The following is a 21,594-nucleotide window of genomic DNA, read 5'->3' as shown; positions in this document are numbered from 1 at the left end:
GTTCTGATTGCTGCAAACTAAAATAATGACAAAACCTGGATTTTAAATCAGTCTTTAGATAAATACAAGGAGAAGAAAAAAATAACTTTCCAATAACTGTCTACTTATGGAAAAGAACTGCTATAAGTTATACTAATAGAAGACTAGAAAGAACAAGAAGATTTAAGTCTGAAATACCAGAAAAATATCTCTATCATCCAAATATTCTGTTGCATCAACCTGTGAGGTTGCCACAAGGAGATAAGTGAATAATTCTTCTCACTTGATTTATCCAACAAACATAATCACTGTTCTTTAGTCACAGATTAGCCAGGGTGTTGCTCAAAATGACCTCCCATTACTTTCCAGCTATGATTTAGGTCTGAAGACAATTTTAATAAAAATATATGGAATCAACAAGTAAAAGCAAGTGAGCAGTAATTTAGATAACAATAATGTCAAATTTATCATCACAGTAAAAATATGATTCACTTTCACCTACAGATCTGCAAAAGTGTTCCATCCATTCATTCCTGAATTACAAATATCACATCTCCTAAAAACATGTATTATTCATACTCTTCTGTTATTGCAATAATCTGAGAAAGCTGAGCTCAAAAACAAAAAACCAAAAAAATCCCCAAAAGCTAACAAACTTTTTATCAGGCATTAGGCTATAATTCAACATCAGAGAGCAAATCTATGGCAAATACCCTTGGGATCATGGCATTACCCTCATATTGGTGTATCAAGCACATTTGGATCTTCAGTTTTTGAGGTTCAGCCAATGGCCTTTGTGTTCTCCAAATCCTGACCGTCTTTCCTGAGAGCTGCACAGACAGTTGCTAGTAAAATGATGGCGAGGAAGATCTCTTGTTATTTTATTTTTTGATGCTATGAGCCTTTACATAGACAGAAGCTCTTTGTTTCAGGTCAAACCCTAACCTGTAGTCACAACCGTAAGTTTATACATTAATGATTATCAAATTAATATTTATCTAATATTTCATTGTATTTGACAGCAAAAGCTAGCTATGTGGCTATGTAAGCTCATAACACTCTTGCTTCATGAGGGCTTTCTGAATTAATCTTCACATGCACTATTTCCAACCTGCATTTCCCAAGATACAGCTTCTTTTTCTGTTTATAGATTCTGTTTATATATTCTGTATGGTCCTAAGAAAAATGCAAGTGAATACAGTAACAGTTACACCAGCCTGTATCTGCTGGTGTCAGCAGGAATACTTAGAGCTGCAATACTGGATCTAGTATCTTCTATAAGCAAAACTACTGCTGAGAAGAAAGACGACAACATATCTTTAAAGACTGAAGCATCCCCATCTAATCCCTGTGTTAAGCACCAGCACCTACAGGATGGCTTTATCAAAAGCACGGATCTCCCATCAAACCTGAACAATATTTGTGTATTAAAATCCAAAGGGCTGATTGCGCCTTCCACGATGGAAGGGTGCAACAAAGCAAAGAGCGCAGGGACTCACGCCGGTACACACACGGAAGGGCAGTCTCCATGTCTGACAACAGTAACTGCTTTAAGTTGGTGCGCCTACAGCAGATAAAACTAACTTTCCTTTGGATGTACACTGCCTGCAGATGTTAGTATTGATGTACCCCTTTACCACCACACACAACAGCGCTTCCTAAGGCAGTGCAAGCCTTCACCCTGTTCACCATATTCTTTACTTAGCCCATATTCAGCTTTGGACTGACCATGTTCGTTGCCTCCCGATGTCTTCTTCTGGGCAAGCTGCCTTAAGGCAGGCAAAATGTATGTCAGGGAGCCTGCAGGTGATGTAACTTGCACAGTTGGGAAATAAAGGATCAGGCATATCAGAGAAGCGTTCAAACTAAATACAACAAGATTTAGAACGTGCTTTTAAATTTAAGGAAAAGTGTAATCTTTAAATTACTGCTCTGAAATTTACTGGCTTAAAATGAAAGACCTTATGGCAACCCATCAAAGAGTTATATAACTCAAAAGGGTTTTCTTTGCTCAGTGTTGTCTGTGCAAGATATATTTAAGTAATAAAACACACTTCCGATATTAACTCTGCTATACAGACTCTATGATGATAGATTTCAGGTTTGAAAATATAGAGAGGTCTCTGTACAGGCTAGCATTTCTCTTCCATTTTCATTAGAAAGGCTTTTGTTGGTTGTTTTCTACCATTTTTTGTTCATTAGAACTAAAACGGGTTTTGAAACTAACTTCTGCAGAACTCGGGCACGATGTACACCCTACCATCACCAGGTTCGGTGTCCAGCACAATTGGGCCGTATTCCAGCCTCGGGCAACGCATCAGCTGAAACAGTTTTTCATTTCAGTCTCCCTGCAATTTAAATTGGCTACGTATTATCTGTAAATGTCTTCAAGCTTCACACTATTTTACAGCATTTAACCCCCTGGGAGGCAGGTGACTCTCTGACATAACTCTCTCTGGAGAATGTTAAACACAGAGACTTTAAAATTGGTATTTCTAGCAAGTAGTTTTCATTTGTGTGAAAGGCAAGACATTTCTAAAATAACTTGAAAATCTGAAGTTAAGAGGGAAAAGTCCATTAACAGGTTGAAGCCCTGATCTACAGGAGGCTTTTAGCACTCTATCTAATCTAATTTGTATTTAATAAGACAGGTTTTTTCAAATGGTACATCCACAATCCCTGGTAAGAACCCCTGTGAATGCAATTAATTATTTTGTACTTTCTGCAGAGTGTAGTTTTATATCTTTCGGCATTCTGCTTGGAATTTATAAATAGCCCTGGTGTTGCTTTTGCCTTGTAATGATGTCATTTCTACACATAATTAATCCCATCGACTAATTCTATTTGCTACTCTTAGAGGACGTCATTTGTGAGGCAGCTAGAAGAAGTAATAGCAATAATTTATGCCATTTTTATTTGCAGTCTTCCATTCACAACTGTGTCGCCCACAAAAACAAGGACATGCCGTTGGTTATTATCTGGGTCAAGAAGTCTTCCAGGGGCCCGAAGGAGAAGAACGGGGGCAGCGGTTAGAAGCACACGTTGCCTGGTGGCACAGCTGCTATTACTCCGTCATCTGCTTGAGACCAGGTCTGACACACGGCCCCTGCACCCCCAAAACACCCTGCAAGAAGCCACACAGCAGCGAGCCACAGTTCACTGGTCCTTGGTTCAACTACGGTTTGAAGACACAGTCATGTGGCTCTATCCATGGCCAGTGCTGTGGTGCTGTCACCTGAGCTATGGTGCTTTTGAGAAGGTTTGCTGAACATCAGGATAGTCCAGTGATACGGGGGGGGGCGGGGGGAAGAAAAAACAAAAACCAACCTTCAGTGAAACTGTATTTTTCCATAGAAACTGGCTGCTAACAACATGGAAAGTACCAGGTGTGCCAAATTATGTTATATGACAAAGCTTACGGAACAGCTGGATCAAAGTCCCACCTTCCTGGGGGGGTTTTGTGCTTTGAAATGGCCACCACTACAAAAAGATCACAATATACCTGACAACAGGGGAGTTCAACTTTAAGCTCAATTTTCAGCTTAATAATGTAAGTAATTCACTCTTTACCCGCTTCGTAATAACAATAACCATCAGTGGATCTGGTAACTCCTGAAAAGTAATGACCGGACAGTTTAAGAGCCTTTCATCTGAGTCAAGATCGCCAGCTTCGCATCTGCCAGTCACTGCAAGGCAATGATTCTTCACTGATCATTGTTCTTCAAGTTAGTGATGTGAACAAATACCTTTTGGGAACTAAATTAGGACCACCAGGCTCATTTCACTGCAGATCAAGAAGAGATGAGAGCCCAAGTGACAGCCACAATTACGGCATTTCCTTTGAAAAAGGGCTGCATTTTCCCTAAGGTTTCATCCTCTCCAGTAAGGGTACAGGTATTATTTAAGTTTACTATGATAAACTGCTGGCAATCTCTTTCGCTGCAGGATACAATAGTTTGCAAATACCCTAGTGCTTGCTCTGCCTGTGTGTCAACTGTCTGAGAGCAAGCGCGGATGTGAAGGTGCTCTGCTCCTACGAGCACGTACGTATTGCTGAGAGCACAGCACTGGGTAACGCAGCTCTTAGCTCTCCGATCACCCAGCTGGCTGGAGAAACAAGGGCACTTTTCTTCTCAACGTGCCATGCAGATATGCCCCTAACCTACATGTAGAAAGAGGTAAGAACTCTACACCTGGGAACCAACAGGAGAAGCAACCCAAACTTGGCCTTCGTTTGAGTAAATGTGCAGTACTTTGCACAGGTCTTGAGCTCGCTCAGCAGGCAGCGTTTCACAGCAACGCACTCGGTATCCACTGAAGCGTAAGGATCCGAGTATTCCCCCTACCCTCCGAAGGGCACTGTCCTGCAGAGGCAGAGCATTTAGCACTCCGACAGCCTGCTGCTCTGACGATCTTGCTTTTGGAGTTGCAATTGGTAATGCAATCGGGGAGTTCAAGTCTTCGAATCTGTTCTCTACTCTAAGCATGATGGAGGAAGAAGCTGCTTCAGCACTTACGACTGTAACAGAAACTGGTTTTTACAGACATCATCCTGTAGCCAGAGAAGTGTGAGAAAGCTGTGGAAATGATGAACTTTATCACACGTGAGAGAAGGACACAGCTACTGAATAGCTCAAAATTCACAGATTCCACCTCTCCAGGTAGCTGGGCCAGCCTAGCATGCCTGCTAGCCTCTAACCGGCACCAGAAATGACCCAAGTATAATGTAAAAAAACAATCCCCAGAAAGATTCAACTAAAGGCAAAGCAGTACATGGCTGCAGACAAAATGTATAATGACCATTATGTCATTACAGATCTATAAGAAATTCTGTGTCTCAATACAAAACATTAAGACTGCAGACCGATGTTCAACAGCCGCGTGGTTGACGGCCACAGACAGACATGCAAGAAGAGGATAAAATACTCTCATGCCGACTGAGTTCTGTTGGCATTTCCAGTCCAGCAGCCCGGCGCTCGCTCGGGGGCGGACGGAAGCTGTGGAGGATGTGCTGGCAGATGGGGCAATTTGCCTGATGCGACCGCGTATTGCCCCAGGACATGAGTTGTGTTTGCAGAGGTCCTGCAGGGTGAACGCTGTGAGCCTGGGCAGAACCCAGATTAGGACTGCATCCTGCAAGGGTTTCCTGTCTTTTCCAGCATACGCAGAAATTGGAAGAGACAGCTTGAATAACAGTGCCATCTCTCCCCTTGAAAGCCTCTGCTTTTCTATTAATAATTCCTTGCTTTTTAGAACTATTCATCAATTAATGCAAATGCACATAATGCAACGTCTAGGCCACTGACTGAGGAAAACCATTCCCATTTAACTGCTGAAATTTCACTGTCCACGCTACCCAAGGAAACTTTCCCTTTAAACATTCCAGCACTTTCTCCCCCTCAAATCATTCATCTTTTAAAAATCTTTTTGACCTGACAATGCAGGTTACTAAAAGTCTTTTGAGATGTCTGCTCTATCAATCTGCAGAAATTCATACCGAGATCTCACAACCAGCATTACTGAAATCTAAGCTAAGAAACTTCCCTCTCTCCTTTATTTCCCTGCCTTTTCATCAGCATCTCTTATAAGAAAAAGTGAGTACAGCTAGCTAGACCTAAAATGACCCCCTTCACATTCTTTTCTCAGTTTGCACAGGTAACAACAATAGGAGACAAAAACTTGCATTAAGAAGAAAATATCCTTCAATATCTTACATTTGGAACAATATATATTATTGATTTTCTTCTAGGGAAAAAGATATGAAGAATGCATGTGGCAAAGACTACTTAGGATTACAGTACAGCAAACCTTATTGTGATTCTTTCTCCCTACATATCTATTTGTACGTACAACACATTAAAATGGGTAAAAGACAAGCAGATATCATTGGTGAACTATCTGAATTATATGGAAACAAAAGATTAACAGTTTAAATCCGTGTGGTTATACCCATCTTATCTGCTTTCCCCTATTAAGTTTCTCATTGATGAACATGTCACAAAGGGATAAATGCAAGTAGCTGAGCCCTCTATTGCTGTTTTGTGTAGCATTACTTTTGGGAAGAAAATTGCCAGTGAATTTAAGGAGTCCTCTCATCTAATCTCATTGTTGGTGACCTGGCACTGGCCCAGTACGTATACCGCCAACAGTCGAACTACGGAAGCCCAATTTTTTGACAGATTTATGTCCCCTACGACATCTTCCCATCCCCACTGCAATATCCTCCCTTCTTCCTCTCATAGGACTCTATGCCATGACCATCAGCTCCCCATCCAGCCCCTGTACGCTCTGCGGGATCACTGCAATGCTCCCAGGGCCTCTCCAAAGCCCCAAGCCCCCCCTGCCATCTCCACTGGCTGGATGGAGTGAAGACCTCAGGGCAGAGTACCTGAACGTATAGGGAGGGAGAAATGGAGAAGAGGATATGAGTAGCCCTTGAAGGGATGAGACAAAGTCATTCAGTAGCGGCCTGATCCTTACGCTGCCATCACAGGGGATTAATAGGGACAATTCCATGTTTTGGAGGACTCTGTCTCACATCCACCACTTCCCCTGTCTTGGGAGTGTCACTGCAATCCAGATCCAAGGAGGGACTTAGCTCCCCATGAAAGCACCTGAAACAAGATTTAAGCACTCAGATCCCTTTGGTGAACCTTGGCCTTGCCACAGCTCTCCAGCAGTGCAGAGAGGACAAGAACGTCCCTTCACTTCACAGCCATGATGGACCTGAGGGACCCTGCAAGGCACCGTCATGCAAGGGACCAAATCAGAGCCTGAGCTTCAGCTCTGGGCATCGCACCTTCCTCCCACGGGAATCCTCCCCCTCTCTCAAACAGAGATATCAACCTGCAAGGTATCATCACATGGATTCTGGCATTTCTAATGAGGCTATGGATGTTTTGAGGGCCCAGCTAGGTTCCCCTCCAATTTTTGCCCTGGATTCTGTGAGAGTTCATCAAAATTCAGATTTTGAAGAAAGCATTTTGAGCTCAGACTGGCATTTTTCTATAAAACACTCTCACTGGAAGATGTTCATATTATTCTACCTGCAACAACTGTTCCAAATTCTCCTCATGAATTATGTAGATAATGTGAATGTGATTTTTTTTAACACCAGCTAAATACATTTAATTTGATGCAACTACTTTGTGCATTACTATTTCAAACCAAATTTATTTGTGCATCAATATGCACAGATTTTTCAAAGATGAGAAATGCATTTACTTGTGCACTTTGTGCCACATTTTGACAACTCATTGAGTAATGTCAACCTCGAGATGTGTTTTCTAGTCCAATTATACTATAGGGGCACATTTCAGCATGATGTATTATATAAAGAAAATACACACATAAATCCCATTATTGGTAATGGAAACTACGTGTGTTGCACCTCCCACACACCTTTTCAAAACTATGCCCCACAGAATCATTTTAAATAACTCATACATTCTACACAGTATGAACCTGTTATCTAAAACTATTCCTTTGCCTAGCTCCATTACAAAAGGACAAGAGACAGTGTGCAAAGAACAAGCCTTATGGCTTCAGCCCCTTAGAGTTTCAAGCCTTTTCTTTGGCATACTAAAAATGTAAAGCAGCCTGTATCATTCAAATAATCTAATTTTCCAATCCACCTTCATTAACATTGCTGGCTGAAGCCAATTACAAATGCCTTAAGGCTCGTAGCCTCATAAGCATAGTGCGACAGGTCAAATTTTATTGTTTGCTCCATCCATCATTACTGACACACTAATTCAAAGTACACAAGGCACAGTCTACTCACTGCTTCTTCTCTCTCCCTGTGCACCTGCTGCAATTTTAATGCAGAGGGTTATTAAGTAGTATAGCGTCTTCTGTCATTCAGGGCTCAATTCTGCCACGCATTTAAAGAAAAAGCCCCAAATCATAGTTTTCCTCTAACAGCAACAGTTTTCTCCCTTGGGGTTAAATATGTCCAAGCAAGTCATCACTGATGATGTGTTTGAGCAACAGAGACTTCTTCTGATAATCTACCGTACTGTGGTAGTGAGATTTCCAAAAATTCAGCCACCAAACAACCAGCATTGGGGAAAAGCTTTCGGAATGACTTGGAGGACTAACCAGGGTTTTCATTTATGTTGCAAAACATCGGCGATATGCCAACATCTCCCAGCCTGAAGATTGGCACCTAACTTCATTTTTCAAGACGCTAATGAGACGCTTAATGTTAGGCATAAAATAAAGGATTTTGCTGAACCACAGCCTGTGGTACAACTATCAAACTGAGGCTTTAATCCACCCCTGCAGGAGAAGAGCGTTTAAGCAAGGAAACGCGCCAGTCTTTTTTAATTCAGTCGGACTCCAGCATGTACCACGTCAGCACAAAACCACCTCCTAAAAAAAGTTGTTTTTCTGAATTTTTGGAAATACTGAGCATCTAACAGTGAGAATGATAGATATTCAGACCTCTAATTCTTGGCAGTAGTTACCACGGTAGCTAAATATGAAGTTTCCTCCAAAGTTGCAGGAACTGGGAATTAGTGAGGAGAAACTCAGTAACATCATAAACACTAAGATTTTTTTAAAAAAGCACCTGGGGGCAAATCAGAAAAACATAGGGAGCAAAAATTTCCTGCAATGACTTGGCCTTTTTCAGAATTGTTTTTGCTATATAAAGACATAAAGGAATTAGCTTAAAATAAATATTTAATCTTTGACAGCAAGGAAGAAGCAAGAATCTAGTTTAAAAATTATTTTAACATACTGTGAATTCCTGTAATAAAATCCCCAAAGACTTTTAAAAAAATACACTTTCATAGCTTTTATTTTCTGTTATCTGATAACAAATGAAATGTAAACATGGGAAGCTGCATTATCATATGGCAGGTCTAATTACTAAAAGGTCTAGGAATAAAACTGAGAATTTGTAGGTAAGCATAAAATTAATGCATCCAATTTAAAGAAGATCTATCTAAATGAATCCTTTCAATTGAATTCTAATCAATTTAAATGAGTGCAATAAGAAGAGGACCATAAATAGTGTGTACATGTTTGCCTGCAATATTTATCTGGAGATCATTATCCTGTGGGAGCACACGTGAAATGCAAGGCAACAATAACAAAAACCTGTATTTTTTCAGCACCTAAACGACAAGTTCTTTCAATTGGTTTACAGAGCTGTACGAGTACTATTAGAGCCATTTGGGGAAACTCAATTGTAAAGAATTTAAGCGAGTTGGACGGAGAGAGAAATGGACCTTATGCTACCTAAACCTTCCTCTCTTCCCATCAGTCAGTGACGATGCTCGTTTATCAGAAACCTGAAGGTTATTCTGCTCTGCAGGTCCCACCACGGTCTTTATACACGGCTCCCGCAGTTATATATTGGGGAGTTTTTAGGGAGTTTAGAGCACCGTTTCCACAAACTCCAGTTACTAAAATAACATGCCGAATGATTTACCATCTGCAGCAACAAGCATCATATTGAGAATTTTTATCACCATGTCCTCCAGATTCTGCGGTCGTAACTTGATAATTAAAACACCCATCTCTGACAAGCCTTAGCTATGGTAAAATAGCAGGCTCAATAATAATAAAAAAAAATACGGATTCAGAAACTGACAGAACATGCTAATCACGACGGACCCAGGCTGTGCAAAGCCAAATTGCTTTGGACTGAGCAGTGTTAGATTATGGAAAAACAAACTAAAAATACACTTTCCCTGCTAGACAAGGTTACAGAAAGGAGATAAACATTGCCATAGCCCAATTAGATTGACTGGCTTTAGCAAACAGTTGATAAAACTTGGAGGTAAAACTTTGGACCTGTGGTTTGCTATTTGCCAGCGCCATTGGCTTATTGGTGCCAACAGAACCAAAGTAGCAGGGATTTTATTTTGACCAGTCTCTCCTAAAAGAAATCGCACGGAGCAAGAACAAAACGAGGTGCGATCCACCCAGCTCGGGCCCCCGAACGCCACCAGCGTTTCTCTGTCCTCCCTTTCTGCTGAGCACGAGATCACCGACACCACTGACTCCACGCAACCCCCGTTGCCTTCCCAGCGCTGAACGGTGGCCGCAACGCTCGAGCAGCCGGCTTCGCGCAGCAGCGATCGGTGCACTCGGCACAGGAGAGAGCTCTTCATGGGATTCAAAACTTGAATTCGGAAGGATGTCCTTTCTGCCAATCTGCATTTGCAGCACTCTGTTGCTTAGACTCCAAGGCTCTTCCTCCAAAGGCCGGCGGGAGAGCAGCTGGCACGCTTTCTGCACGCGCACCAGCTCCCGCGCCACGTTAATTCCTTGTGAATTCACAGCACCTTGAAGCTTGTTCAAGGACGGAACAGGCCTTGCCCCATAAAAACTGCCCAGAGCACACGGTTTTTATTTGTCGAATCATTCCAGAAATCTCCTGGAAAAGGTAAGCAGATGTTTTGGCTCTAAAAGAAACAGCTTCTTTTTTTTCTTTCCAAAACCGATCTAACGCTGTGCGTGTTTTGAGGCTATAGAGATGTCAGATGATACAGGAAATTAATACTCCAAAAGGACAACAGCTCTCTGGTGGAAATAACACTAACGATCTTCTCAGCGCTAGCAATCAGCTTGCTTTTCTCTTCTAGCTGCTCTCACAATTCATATTCTGCTAGGTGGAAAATCTGCTGAACGTGTGTATTTTGGGGGTTGGGCTGGGAAGCTGCTGCAGAAGTCACCACAATGCACAGACCACCGGTCGTGCAGGCCTAGTTTCTCGCAGCTGCAATATAAAATTGTGAGAGGATGGCTTGGGATTTTGAATTTATTTTTGGACGCCACCAAAGGCGAAGCAGGAGCTTCTCCGCTTTAACATAAAATGGAATGGGATTTAAAAGGAAGCTCTGGAATTTGCTGGATCACACAGGTATTCAAAGAGTGTTCAAAAGTTATACCTCCCAGCTCCTTTGGAGTTTCAGGAAGGTTATCCCTGCCAGGAGAAAGCCCAGATTTGATAGTTTTACAGTGCTTGCTTGTAGCCAAAACACCCCTGAGAAGCTGCGCTGGAAAGAACACAGGAGACAGAAAGCCATTTTTTGAGTACATTAGCTGACAAAAGATAAATGTGGTTCTTCAAGTGTGCATGAAAATGCCCTGGAGATATCAACTGTCTTAAGCTACTGACATGGATTCCAAGGAAAACAACTTTCCCTTGATAAACAATAAAATCTTCTGACCATCAGCTCGTAACTTGTAATATTTGGCCTCAAGTACGAATGGCTGATCATTAATACTTGAAGAAAAGTTGAAGATTTGGCCTAGAATACCTCTGCTACTTTATTTTCAGTCTCTAATTGCAATGAACAATTTCTAACCATTCAGTGGATGCTTCCTTCATCTTAGTAGATGCAGCTAAAACGTCTGTCAGTCCCGCTGACGTAAACTTGCAGGGGCTCTAGTAATGCAAAAGAGTTCTTTAATTCCCTGCTAACGTCACAGAGAGGAGAATCTGGTCCCTTAAACTCAGATAAGCCCGACGTGCTCACAAATGGACGAAGACAAAACAGAGAGAACTGAGAGGAGACCCAGTGTGAGCTGCAGGATTTATTTACTAGTAGAAGTGAAGCTATACTGAACTATATGGGTGGTGACAGTTGTTTACGGTGTGAGAGGCAGCAATGCATATTTTATTACCAAGTCAACACTTTTCTAAAGCCTGGTTTTTGCTTTGCTTACACAGAAGTGTCTTTGATCATAAACAAACTGATGGCCAGCAGCGCTGCTGAAGGGATGCTGAGATCTGGTGCACAGAAATACATCAAACCTGTCCAGGAACAAACAGATAAGACCGGAGGAAAGTAACGTAGCTTAGCTTTCAGATAGGACATGAGGAAGGCAGCTTAGCTTACTTCTCAGAGCAGGGTTGTGGTTGCTTTATTTGTTTCAACACATTTGAGCCTACGGGTCTCTAATCCTGGGCAGGTATGAGAATAATGATGGTGATTATACTGGTAACAGAAATAACAATTAAATCAGTTTGATCTTAACTGTATGCATCATCCAAAGTCCTTTTTAAAAGCCCAACCATACATAACTACAATTTTTCCTGCAAAAATATTAAGCCATTCAACACTGAATAGGTACAGAAATAAAGCCACTGAACTCATCATGACCAAAAAAAAGAATCTTATTGTTACAAGCTATGGAAAATTAAGCATAAAATTCTCTAGTATTTCTAAAACTTGCTTAACCACGGGAACAGAACTGCACAGAAGTGATTTATGTCCCCTCTCACAAGTGCTCTGCGCTCAGAGACATGGATTTCCATGTCTGCTTCAGCAGCAGGGGAATTCAGACCAAGAGGTTAAGAGATAAGTTTTCAAAGTCACAGATGGTGCTTAAATGCCATCTGTGCCTTACAAAACCCATTCCCGAGTAGGCTGATGGAAGCCATCCCATCCTTTGCCAAGGTAAGAATTCAGCTCTACCTTATTCCCAATTCTCTGCTCATTCCTTGAGACCACGCTGAGAAAAAAACATAGAAGCAGAGGGGTGTTTTTAGGATAAGCGGCACTTCAGCAAAGCTCAAAGACATAACATTGCTCTCCTCATGCTTCAAGCCAAACAAAAACCACGCAGCTTGCAGTAGGCATGGTTCAGAGCCCTGTGTGCTTTGCCTTTTGAGGGACAAGGCTCATTATTGAGGATTGATTAAGCAATAACGGCATCGCATTGCTTTTGGATTACAGGACTCAAGTCTCCCTGGCCCAGGCTACAGGCAGAGCGCAGGAACGCCTGCTGGGAATACAGCGGCCAGATGTGCCCTGGACAAGTGTGTGATCTACAAAAGCACTCAGCTTTAGACAAATTCTACTTCTGCCATGGTGCCTTGGAGTTTCCCTGTTGTTTTCTGTGAGAATAAAGCCAGAGAGACCAAAAGCCTCACACCAGATGTATTGCTACAGTTAGGACCCCCCCAACACCTGAATCAAATAAGTGAAATGGAAATGAATGTTGAAAACCTACTACTAAAATAAGGAGGCTGTAATGACTTGGTAAAATATTTTTCTTGTAGAAAATTCCAACAAACAGTCACATTGCACAAAACCTATTAATTTCCACAAGAATGCTTTTTTCCCAGTATTTAAATAGTTCAATAAAAATCTTGACCAGCCAGATCAGAAGACTCCTAGAAACCTACAATTGGAGCTGTCATGTTTAATACTGAGACATTTGATGTAAAAAAAGAGGAAAAAATAGAACCCATTCAAGATTTTTCACAATGATTTCAAACTAACTCTCCCAGTATTTTATTAGGAGAGCGAGTCCCATTCTTTCTGCATTATGAAAGCGGGAAATGATGTGAACTGCCCAACATCACTGAAGGCAGCAGTAGCAGAGCTGGGTAAGATACCAGATCTGCCACATCCCAGCACAGGCCATAACAGCCAGCATCAGCCCAACAAATTGTGGACTCCAAAGCCTTGACTCTCAACTCAGAACAAAGAATTGAATCCATAAATTAAAAAAAAGAAAGAAAAGGAAGAGGAGAGGAAGGGATCCTTCATTCTTATAACTCCCACCAGTAATCCCTCCCATCTCAAAAAATACAGGAAACAAAAGCATAAGGCTGCCTTTATTTTCTTCTCCATGGATTTCTTTAACTGTTTCCTACCTTTTCTTTATCATCCTGTTTTTTCATCTTTCCTTGTCTTTCCATAATTTCCCTTACAAAACCCAACCAATCCAAAAAGTTAGCAAAAAATTTCATCCAGCTCTTCATCTAATTGAGGACTTCTGGTCTTAACAGTTGCTAGAGCTCTGCTGAGTATCTCGTTTTCCACCAGGAATGGTGCCAGCTGCATCTTCAGAAAGGCTGAGTCACCAGTTACCACAAACCACAGCTGCATAAGAGCACCCCACCTCTAGAGCACAGGTAACACAGCTGGATTATGAAAAACCTAAACATGTTGCACTAAATACGCAACACTTGGAAACTTTACAAACATTTAACTGTGCATCCGAACACTGAGTCTTCCTAATTAAATGCATCATCCCTCATGATGCACACATTTAACTAATAGTGTCTGGTTATTTTAGTCATTATTTTTTCTCTAGTTTCAAGATTCTTGGAACATTATTTCTTTTGTATATCCCTTAATATCAAATTTGTTACCTAATGTTATGACAACAGGAGGTGATTTTTCCATTTTCAAACAAAAAGAGACATGATCATGGGCTTAATTAGTTTGCAATGATTTAATTAAAATTTGCAGAACAACAATGTACCTAATTACAAGCATAGTAATTATGCCAATGTACTTTTCAATCTTTGAAGGGACTATTAGTCACTGAGGTGGTATGTTTTGTAATTTAAGATCATCCTTATTTTCATTTTCTGATTAGTTAAGTGCAGTCATCGTCATGTTCAGGTAATTGCTTTATTAACTAGCTTAATTAAACTTCCTGTAAAACTGACAGCTACACAGTTATTCTTAATGTGTTGCTGACAAAAACATTAACTAATTACATAGTGCTCTTTGCAGGGCTTACTTACATCACAAGCTTAATTCATTAGTACTTTAAAGAGCTTTGCAAACTCTGACTGCAATATACTATGGAAATGTTTTGTATCGCTAGAGTATTAAATGGAGCTGTTTGTACCCAGGAAACAGCAATCTCTCTTTACAAGCTTTAGAGTAGCGGAGGGAGAAAGTGCATATTTGAGGACTCCTGGATTTCGAGCAATAACTAGATTCAGTGACAATTGGCTCTCTGGGCTTTGGGTTTGTCAAATAAGTTAACAGGAAAGGGCACTAGAGGGTTTCTAAAGTTTCCAGAAACACAAAAAAAATTATGCAAGTCCAAAAAACACTGGGAACTATTGCTGAAAATAGGATGCGGGGACTGAGTAGATATAGGCCACATTTTCCAACTGCGCTTGAATTTTATCGTGTCCAAGCGCAGAATTATCTGGCACAACTGAAGAATCCAACTGTCCAGGAGATGGAGCTCTTTCACGTTCATTATCTGAAAAGAAAACTGAACGTCTTTACCCCCTTCGACTTCAGCACACGTATGAAATGGCCACAATAACCCTGATCAGCAATGGGGACAAAGTTTGAGAACACCCCAGAAAGAAACAGCAAAGGTTTAATGCCTGAGGGACGGTCTGATTTGCAAACCAGTACAAACCAGCCATATAACAAGCTAAGTCAACTCAAGAGCCACAGAAGTGCTCAGCACCCCTTTCCCTCCTGCTCTGATAGTTTGGGTGTGGTTTCTAAATCCCCCTCAAGTGCGAGATCTGTGCATGGACTTCTTAACAGTTTTCAGCATTTTCCCCTTCTCCCTTGTGTTGGAAACTAATACCCTTAAAAATTTTCCACTAAGAAATGGAAGAAAGAAAAAAAATATATATATGTATTCCTTTGACTAGCCCTCAACAAATTAGTCAAGAGGCTGGAGGTTTCTACATACATGGAGGAAGTCGGAGACCAAGTTCAAAATCCTGCTGTATCTAAATCAAGCAGTGAGCTGAACGGGATATTTTATATCTATCTTACATGAGTTTTATGACCCTTGTATTGAGTGCTTTGGGGTGGATCACTCCAATTTTTGGAAGAAATTCTGGTCTCTAGGTCTGCAATCTAAATTTTAATGATGAAATTTTCATAGATTTTTGGAAAAATGCTGGTTTTAACAAAAAGCCATTCACTAAGAAAATCCAAAGAAAACCTGCCATGCTGGTTCCTGAGGATGTCTGGACCTGACATTGACCTGAGCTAGGATCCATGATTCTGTTTCACTCTTTTTACCCACAGTAAAAAGTCTCTTGCTGGCTGTCTCTAGAGATGTCCAGTCATAATACAGCAAATTCCAGTAGACTGCACACAAGAACATGCCCTGTGGCCCCACAGTTTTTTGTAGGACCAATAACATTTCTTCTGCTGCTCCGCAAATGGCTTCCTTTTGAGAATCCTAATCCCTCATAATCGATGTGGATAGGCACAGCCAGTTCCCAGCACTATAATTAACATAAGCAAAGTGTTTTCTTTCAAAATGCGCTCTCCACAGAAAGCAGTAGAACGCTGAAGAATGTGAAATTCTGAGGATTATCAAGCAATGCAACACAGTAAGATGATAATACTTTTGCTATCTTGCCATGCAGCCTGTGTGAATGGAATATTTTATTATCCATTCAAGAATGACTAACACACCATTTAAAAGAACAACAATTAAAAACACATTTTAAGTTACTTTCTTGGAATTGAATCAGTAATGATTTCTTGAATTTTTCATGAAAGGACAACAAATTAACAAAAAGCCCTCCACCTTCCATAAGCCATCTCAAGCATCATCCAAGGCTATGAGGCTTCAGATCAAGTTCTGCAGAGTTAATTTTGCTTTTAGGGCTGAAATCAAACTTTCAAAGAGTAGGAACTAAAAATGCCAAGCAGTGATGTAAGGCATACTCAGGACCTGTATAAAAGGAAATTTCAACCTGAGTCAAAGTTGAAATGGAAAATGAACATACTCCTGTCTTAAATAGCAGTACTTTAATGCAGATGAGTATGTTACCTTCACCATCACCTTGTCTTATCCAAACAGACAGATGCCACCACTTTTACCTAAGAATCCCCAAACCCACTAGTTCAGCCTAGTATCCTGCCAAGCTGTGGCTGCTTAAAAGAGTATATTAAAAAAAAAAACAAACTATAAAGGAGTAAAAGAAACAGCATATCAGAAACAGAACAAATCAGTCCTCCCCAAATATATCAATCGTCCTGGCTTCTGGCATTCACTGGCTTAGGGACTCACTGAGCTAGAGCTAGAGGTTTACCTGCCTACAGCGGATCCATTCTCCACGGATTTATCTAATCCCATCTATATCTTTGGCCTGCACAAGACTTTGCTGGGGTGAATTTCACAATTTTATTCTGAGCTGAAAGAAAAAAAAATGCTTCCTTTGCTTTAAAACTACTGACTCACAATTTCATTAGATCTTGTGTCAGGGAGCACAACATGCCTTTACTATATTAGTTGTGATTTCATATAAAATCATGCTGAAGAGTTGGTTTTTGTGTTTCCGTGCAGGTTTCCAACCTCTGATCATCACCGCTGCCCTTCTCTATGCACTTCCTAGTTCCACCACGTCATCTTTGAGGCGCAGCGATGGCAACTGAAGGCAATGAAACGTCCAGGCATTTACACAGCAACATAATAATGCTTTGTGCTTGTTTTCAATTCCTTTTGTATTTCTGTATTTGCATTTTTGCCTGGTGGTGATCATTACACTGATATCTTTAAGGAAAGAGCCAGAATGATTCTAAGATTAAGGGGCTAAACAAGAGCCTGTGATGCTATGTGTACATTTACAGTTATTCTCTGCTTATGTGAGTTATTTTGCATTTTTTGACACCTGAATTACATCTGCATTTTATCACTCAGTCACATACTTCTGCAGTATCATTTCCTTTTCACTCATTTTTACCTCAGCTAGCAGTTCAAAGGGAGGAAACAGCAAGCCCCAGTACAGGCTCCCCTGGGAGCGTTGAACGGTGGCCCCCAGTGAGCGGGGCAATGCTTTGATGTTGCTCCGACAGGCCACGAGATACGGGGCCAAAACCCGGTTCTTGCCTAAGCCCCCTGCTATACTGGCAGGAAAAGGCAAAATCTAACTGAGCGAGGATCGATCAAAATGCTGGTGTATAGATAAAGCATAAATACAAATATTTAACTTGCACGAACTGCATCTTCTTTCTGCCTGTAGGAGTGTATGACCAATATATAATTCCTTTTTAAAGACTTTTTCCCTGAGACGTAGTGGCTCTGCTCCATCTTTTGTTCACACGTTTAGCAACAATCCTTTCCTTTGCCCAGCGTATCACTACATGTGTACAAAACTGCTGATAAATAGCAGCGCAAACACAGACATTGGAATCCCAAGCAGTGCATGCACACCCAGACGTCCGCCCTCCTGCATTTGCACAGTCCATGCTAGTATCGGCCAGCACCGCAGTGCCCGAAACAAGACTTGCCACCTGCATTGCATCTGAAGGGAAATTACCAAAGAAAAGCTGTGATTTTAGTGACCCCAGGATCAAATGGATTTGGGGAAGAGAGAGCGATGGCATTCTCTGGTGAAAACTAGCGGTGAATTTGAGGAAAGCAGTTGTGATCCGTTCATAAAAGATATTAGAAAACCATGATTGTTATTGGCAATAAAAAAGTTATTTATGAGGACATTAAAATATACCATTTAGCTTTAATGCTCTGTCTAAATGTTTGTACTTCATTTACCAAAACTTGTCTTTGAAAGAAAGATCAGTGAAGCAAAGCTTTTAGGAGAAGTTGTAGAGAGGCCACGATGTTCTACTGATTACTGTAAGAACATATTCCCAGCTTCACAGTGTAGTGTATTGTACACAGTGTACGCAGTATATCGCAAAGAACAACAGCGCTGCAATAGGGGATCTCTGTTATTCAGTACAGGGGAAGCACACATGTTCCTAGGCCTGGATGCTGACAAATGAAGATGAGACAAATAATAAATCTTCAGTCTTCTGCAAGTCTCCTTAAAAAAAACTCCAAACAAACAAAAATACCCCCCCACCCCCAAACAGAAGGGACTTCTGGGAGGGATATCTTTGATAGTCAAGAACGTCAGCGTTGGGAGCTGTTTGATGCGTTCACTGTATCTCTCAGGTTTACATCTTAGTCTCAATAGTTCGGTGAATTTATGACATTGGCAGAATTTGGGATAGAAAAATATTTGGATCTAATGGTAAAAAATATAGAAAGACAAAAAGATTCAGAGCTCACACTGAATGACACAGGTAAGATGCACAAAAATGAGTGCAATAGCGTGACTGAATATGCAACGAAAGCTATTTACTACAGACTAAAATTTACACTCTCAAGGGTTCAGAGGAAAAATCTGTTCTCAAAATGAGCCCAATTTTAATCCTAAATACCAGTGCTGCATTACTGTATCAAATATTCCTAGTGAGCACTACTAAGAGCAACCTGTTTAGCAGACAACTCGGAGCCCTCTTTCTTTCCGCAGTCTGCGTGTGCAAGGAAGAGGGTGTTCCTGCTATTTGCTCCTTTGGCCACGCAAATCTTTCAGCCAGAACAGAAAAGCAGCTTAAATGAATTAGCCATGGCAGCACTCTAATACCTGTATCTGTTAATGGATGAAGGATTCGAGCTGACCAGCCGAGAAGCGAAAGTAGCTGCAGCATCACTAGCACCGTTATGCTATGTTACAGCAAGAGCTTCCCCCCCCCCCCCATGATCATTTTTTCCTTTGACTTTTTTGGGGCTATTTTGGATTTTTAGGGGTAGTTTTACTGGCTGGCAAGCCTTATTCTCGATGTAGGAAGAGCGAAAAGCATTAGGGGCATTCCCCAACCATGATTTCCAGTGACTGAAGCCCCGTTTGCGGAACACATGTATTTGAGTCATGGAAGGTTTTATTTGATAATGCGAGATCTGGACTGCTGAATTAAACATGGCTGTGAAGCCAGTTTCTCTTATTGAATCAAGCCCTAAGGTGATCATATTTTCAGCATAACAATGAGCCAATTTAATCCCATTGGGAATTTTTCATGGTATCATATGTGCTGCATCTGGCACGAGAAAGTATTAAAACTGCGATTTAAATGAATTGTAATATGTTACCCATGCAGCCTGAAAATCAATCACAGAATGATGCTACTGCCAAATTATCTTACCACGCGGAGACTAAATATAAAAACCAGAACTAGCCCAAACCCCTCTGGTCCAAACAAGCCAATTTGATAAAATGAATTCCTGTTGCATCATCAATTTTGAATGTGTTCTAGTTCATTAGCGAGAGAGCGCTATTTAGAGAAACATTTATCATGAAAGTCATAAAATGGCCATTTGCCATTCTGACTTGCTGTTTTTGTCAAATATGTAAAATGTAAGTTTATCAGCACTTTTTAAAACAGAAAAATATGAAGAATTAACAGTAGTGTCTAATTTAACGCTGTCCATTTGCTAAAGTTATTTCCTCTTCCCATTACAGCCTGGATAACCGCCACTGGCAGAGTTTGGGGCGGAAAGCAGCAGTTACCTTGGAAGTGTACGTATGTCCATCGGAGCCGCAGACAGCGCCGGCGTGCGTCCCGGGGCACGGCTTGCACTTTGCTATGTTAGCTGCTCCAGTCCAGTGCTTCGGGGCCACGTTTCCCTTCTTTTGTCGGAGGCTGTAAAGTAAAGGACACCAGTTTTTTGGAACGTGCTCGCATAGGACAGCGGAAGGAGAATTTCTGCAACCAAAGCAAAGCTTGATTTTGAACAAAGTATTAATTTAAAGCAAGCAAATTTAATATGGCTCCTAACGATGCTTCTATAACGTGGCACGTTACAGCAGACAATCTGAAAGTTATAAATGGATATGCAGTACTAAATTAACAATACTTGGCAGCTTCATTTTGATTTATAACTGCAAATGATTTCAGTTATAAATACAACCATTTATTAAACTGCACAGCACTCCTGGTGAAGCAGGCAAACCATATTAAATCCAGTTTGTATTTAGAGAGATTTTCACCCGGCCTTCTCCAAGTTGCAACGTTCGTGCCAGCAGAGGAACTACTTTGCAACTTATGCTCAGGTATCTCCGCAGACGACTGTTCATAAATACCAGGCAAACAGGCATTTAAAGTGAGCCATCTGTTGAACCTTGTTTTCACAAAACACAGAGTGAATTTTCAGATTTATCTCAAGACATATTAAATCCCTTACACAAGACTATTAAAATCAGTCAGTAGTTGTAGTAACCTAGGCACTCCCGGCTTCCAGAAAACAGTAAGTCATTTCAAACATTAAAAAATAATTACTCTTAAAATGGAGTTTGGGTTAAGAGTAGGTAGCAATGATTTTAAGGCTAAATCCTTTAAAAATACTGCAATTTATATTAAACTTAAAAAAAATGCATACAAGTACAGATGAAATATCCAAACAACTTTGTCTTTGTACGCACAGTAACTTATATGCCCGCTCCAGAAGAGGCTTGATTCGCAGAGCAGTCACATTCCCACCAGGAATGCCATAAAGCGACAGGGAGCATCTCCAAATCCACAGACGCATTTGCACCACAAGAGCGGCTGTAGTTTTCCTTAAGCCACGGACCACTCACTTATTGCATTAAAAGCGCCTACAGAACGATGTCTGTCCCAAAAACACACTGCAAAATATGTGCAACTGATTCTGATTAATAGCTTATTTTCCTGTCATAACGAACTCCTCGCCTGGTACGACATTAAGTAATTATCACCAGCATGCTGTTGAGAGCCAATTAAAAGTTTGCTTTCCAAACCCCAAGTCAATGTTACAATGCAGATTCATTTTGGCCCTGTCTACTTGTCTTTTACTTCAAAACATTTACAAGGGAAGGGAAGGCATCAGCTTTGCTGCAGATTCTTAAGAAAAATAACTGCCATCTGCCTCGTAGCATAGTAAAGAAAAAAAAAAAGATATATAACAGTTTGGCTAGAAATGCATTTCAATGCACTGCTGACTGACTTTATCACAGTTTTGGAAAAATATATACAGATACATTTTAAAGCAATTTCACTATGGCTTGCAATTTGCTGCATAATACTGACTCTGATGTAATGACACATTCAGCTG

General features: G+C 40.9%; 1 protein-coding gene across 1 annotated transcript in view; it reads right to left on the bottom strand.

Annotated features, from left to right (window-relative positions):
* SPOCK1 (SPARC (osteonectin), cwcv and kazal like domains proteoglycan 1) overlaps positions 1-21,594 on the bottom strand; it is a 320,719-nt gene that overhangs the window by 80,854 nt on the left and 218,271 nt on the right. Inside the window, exon 5 of the mRNA XM_067304911.1 lies at positions 20,033-20,165. Coding sequence (XP_067161012.1) covers positions 20,033-20,165 — 133 coding nt within the window. The remainder of the gene's footprint in view (positions 1-20,032; positions 20,166-21,594) is intronic.

Source organism: Apteryx mantelli, chromosome 14 (genome assembly GCF_036417845.1).
Source record: "Apteryx mantelli isolate bAptMan1 chromosome 14, bAptMan1.hap1, whole genome shotgun sequence".
In the NCBI taxonomy this organism is placed as follows: domain Eukaryota; kingdom Metazoa; phylum Chordata; class Aves; order Apterygiformes; family Apterygidae; genus Apteryx; species Apteryx mantelli.
Note: the sequence above shows the minus strand (reverse complement) of the source record. Positions and strands in the feature narration are given on the sequence as shown.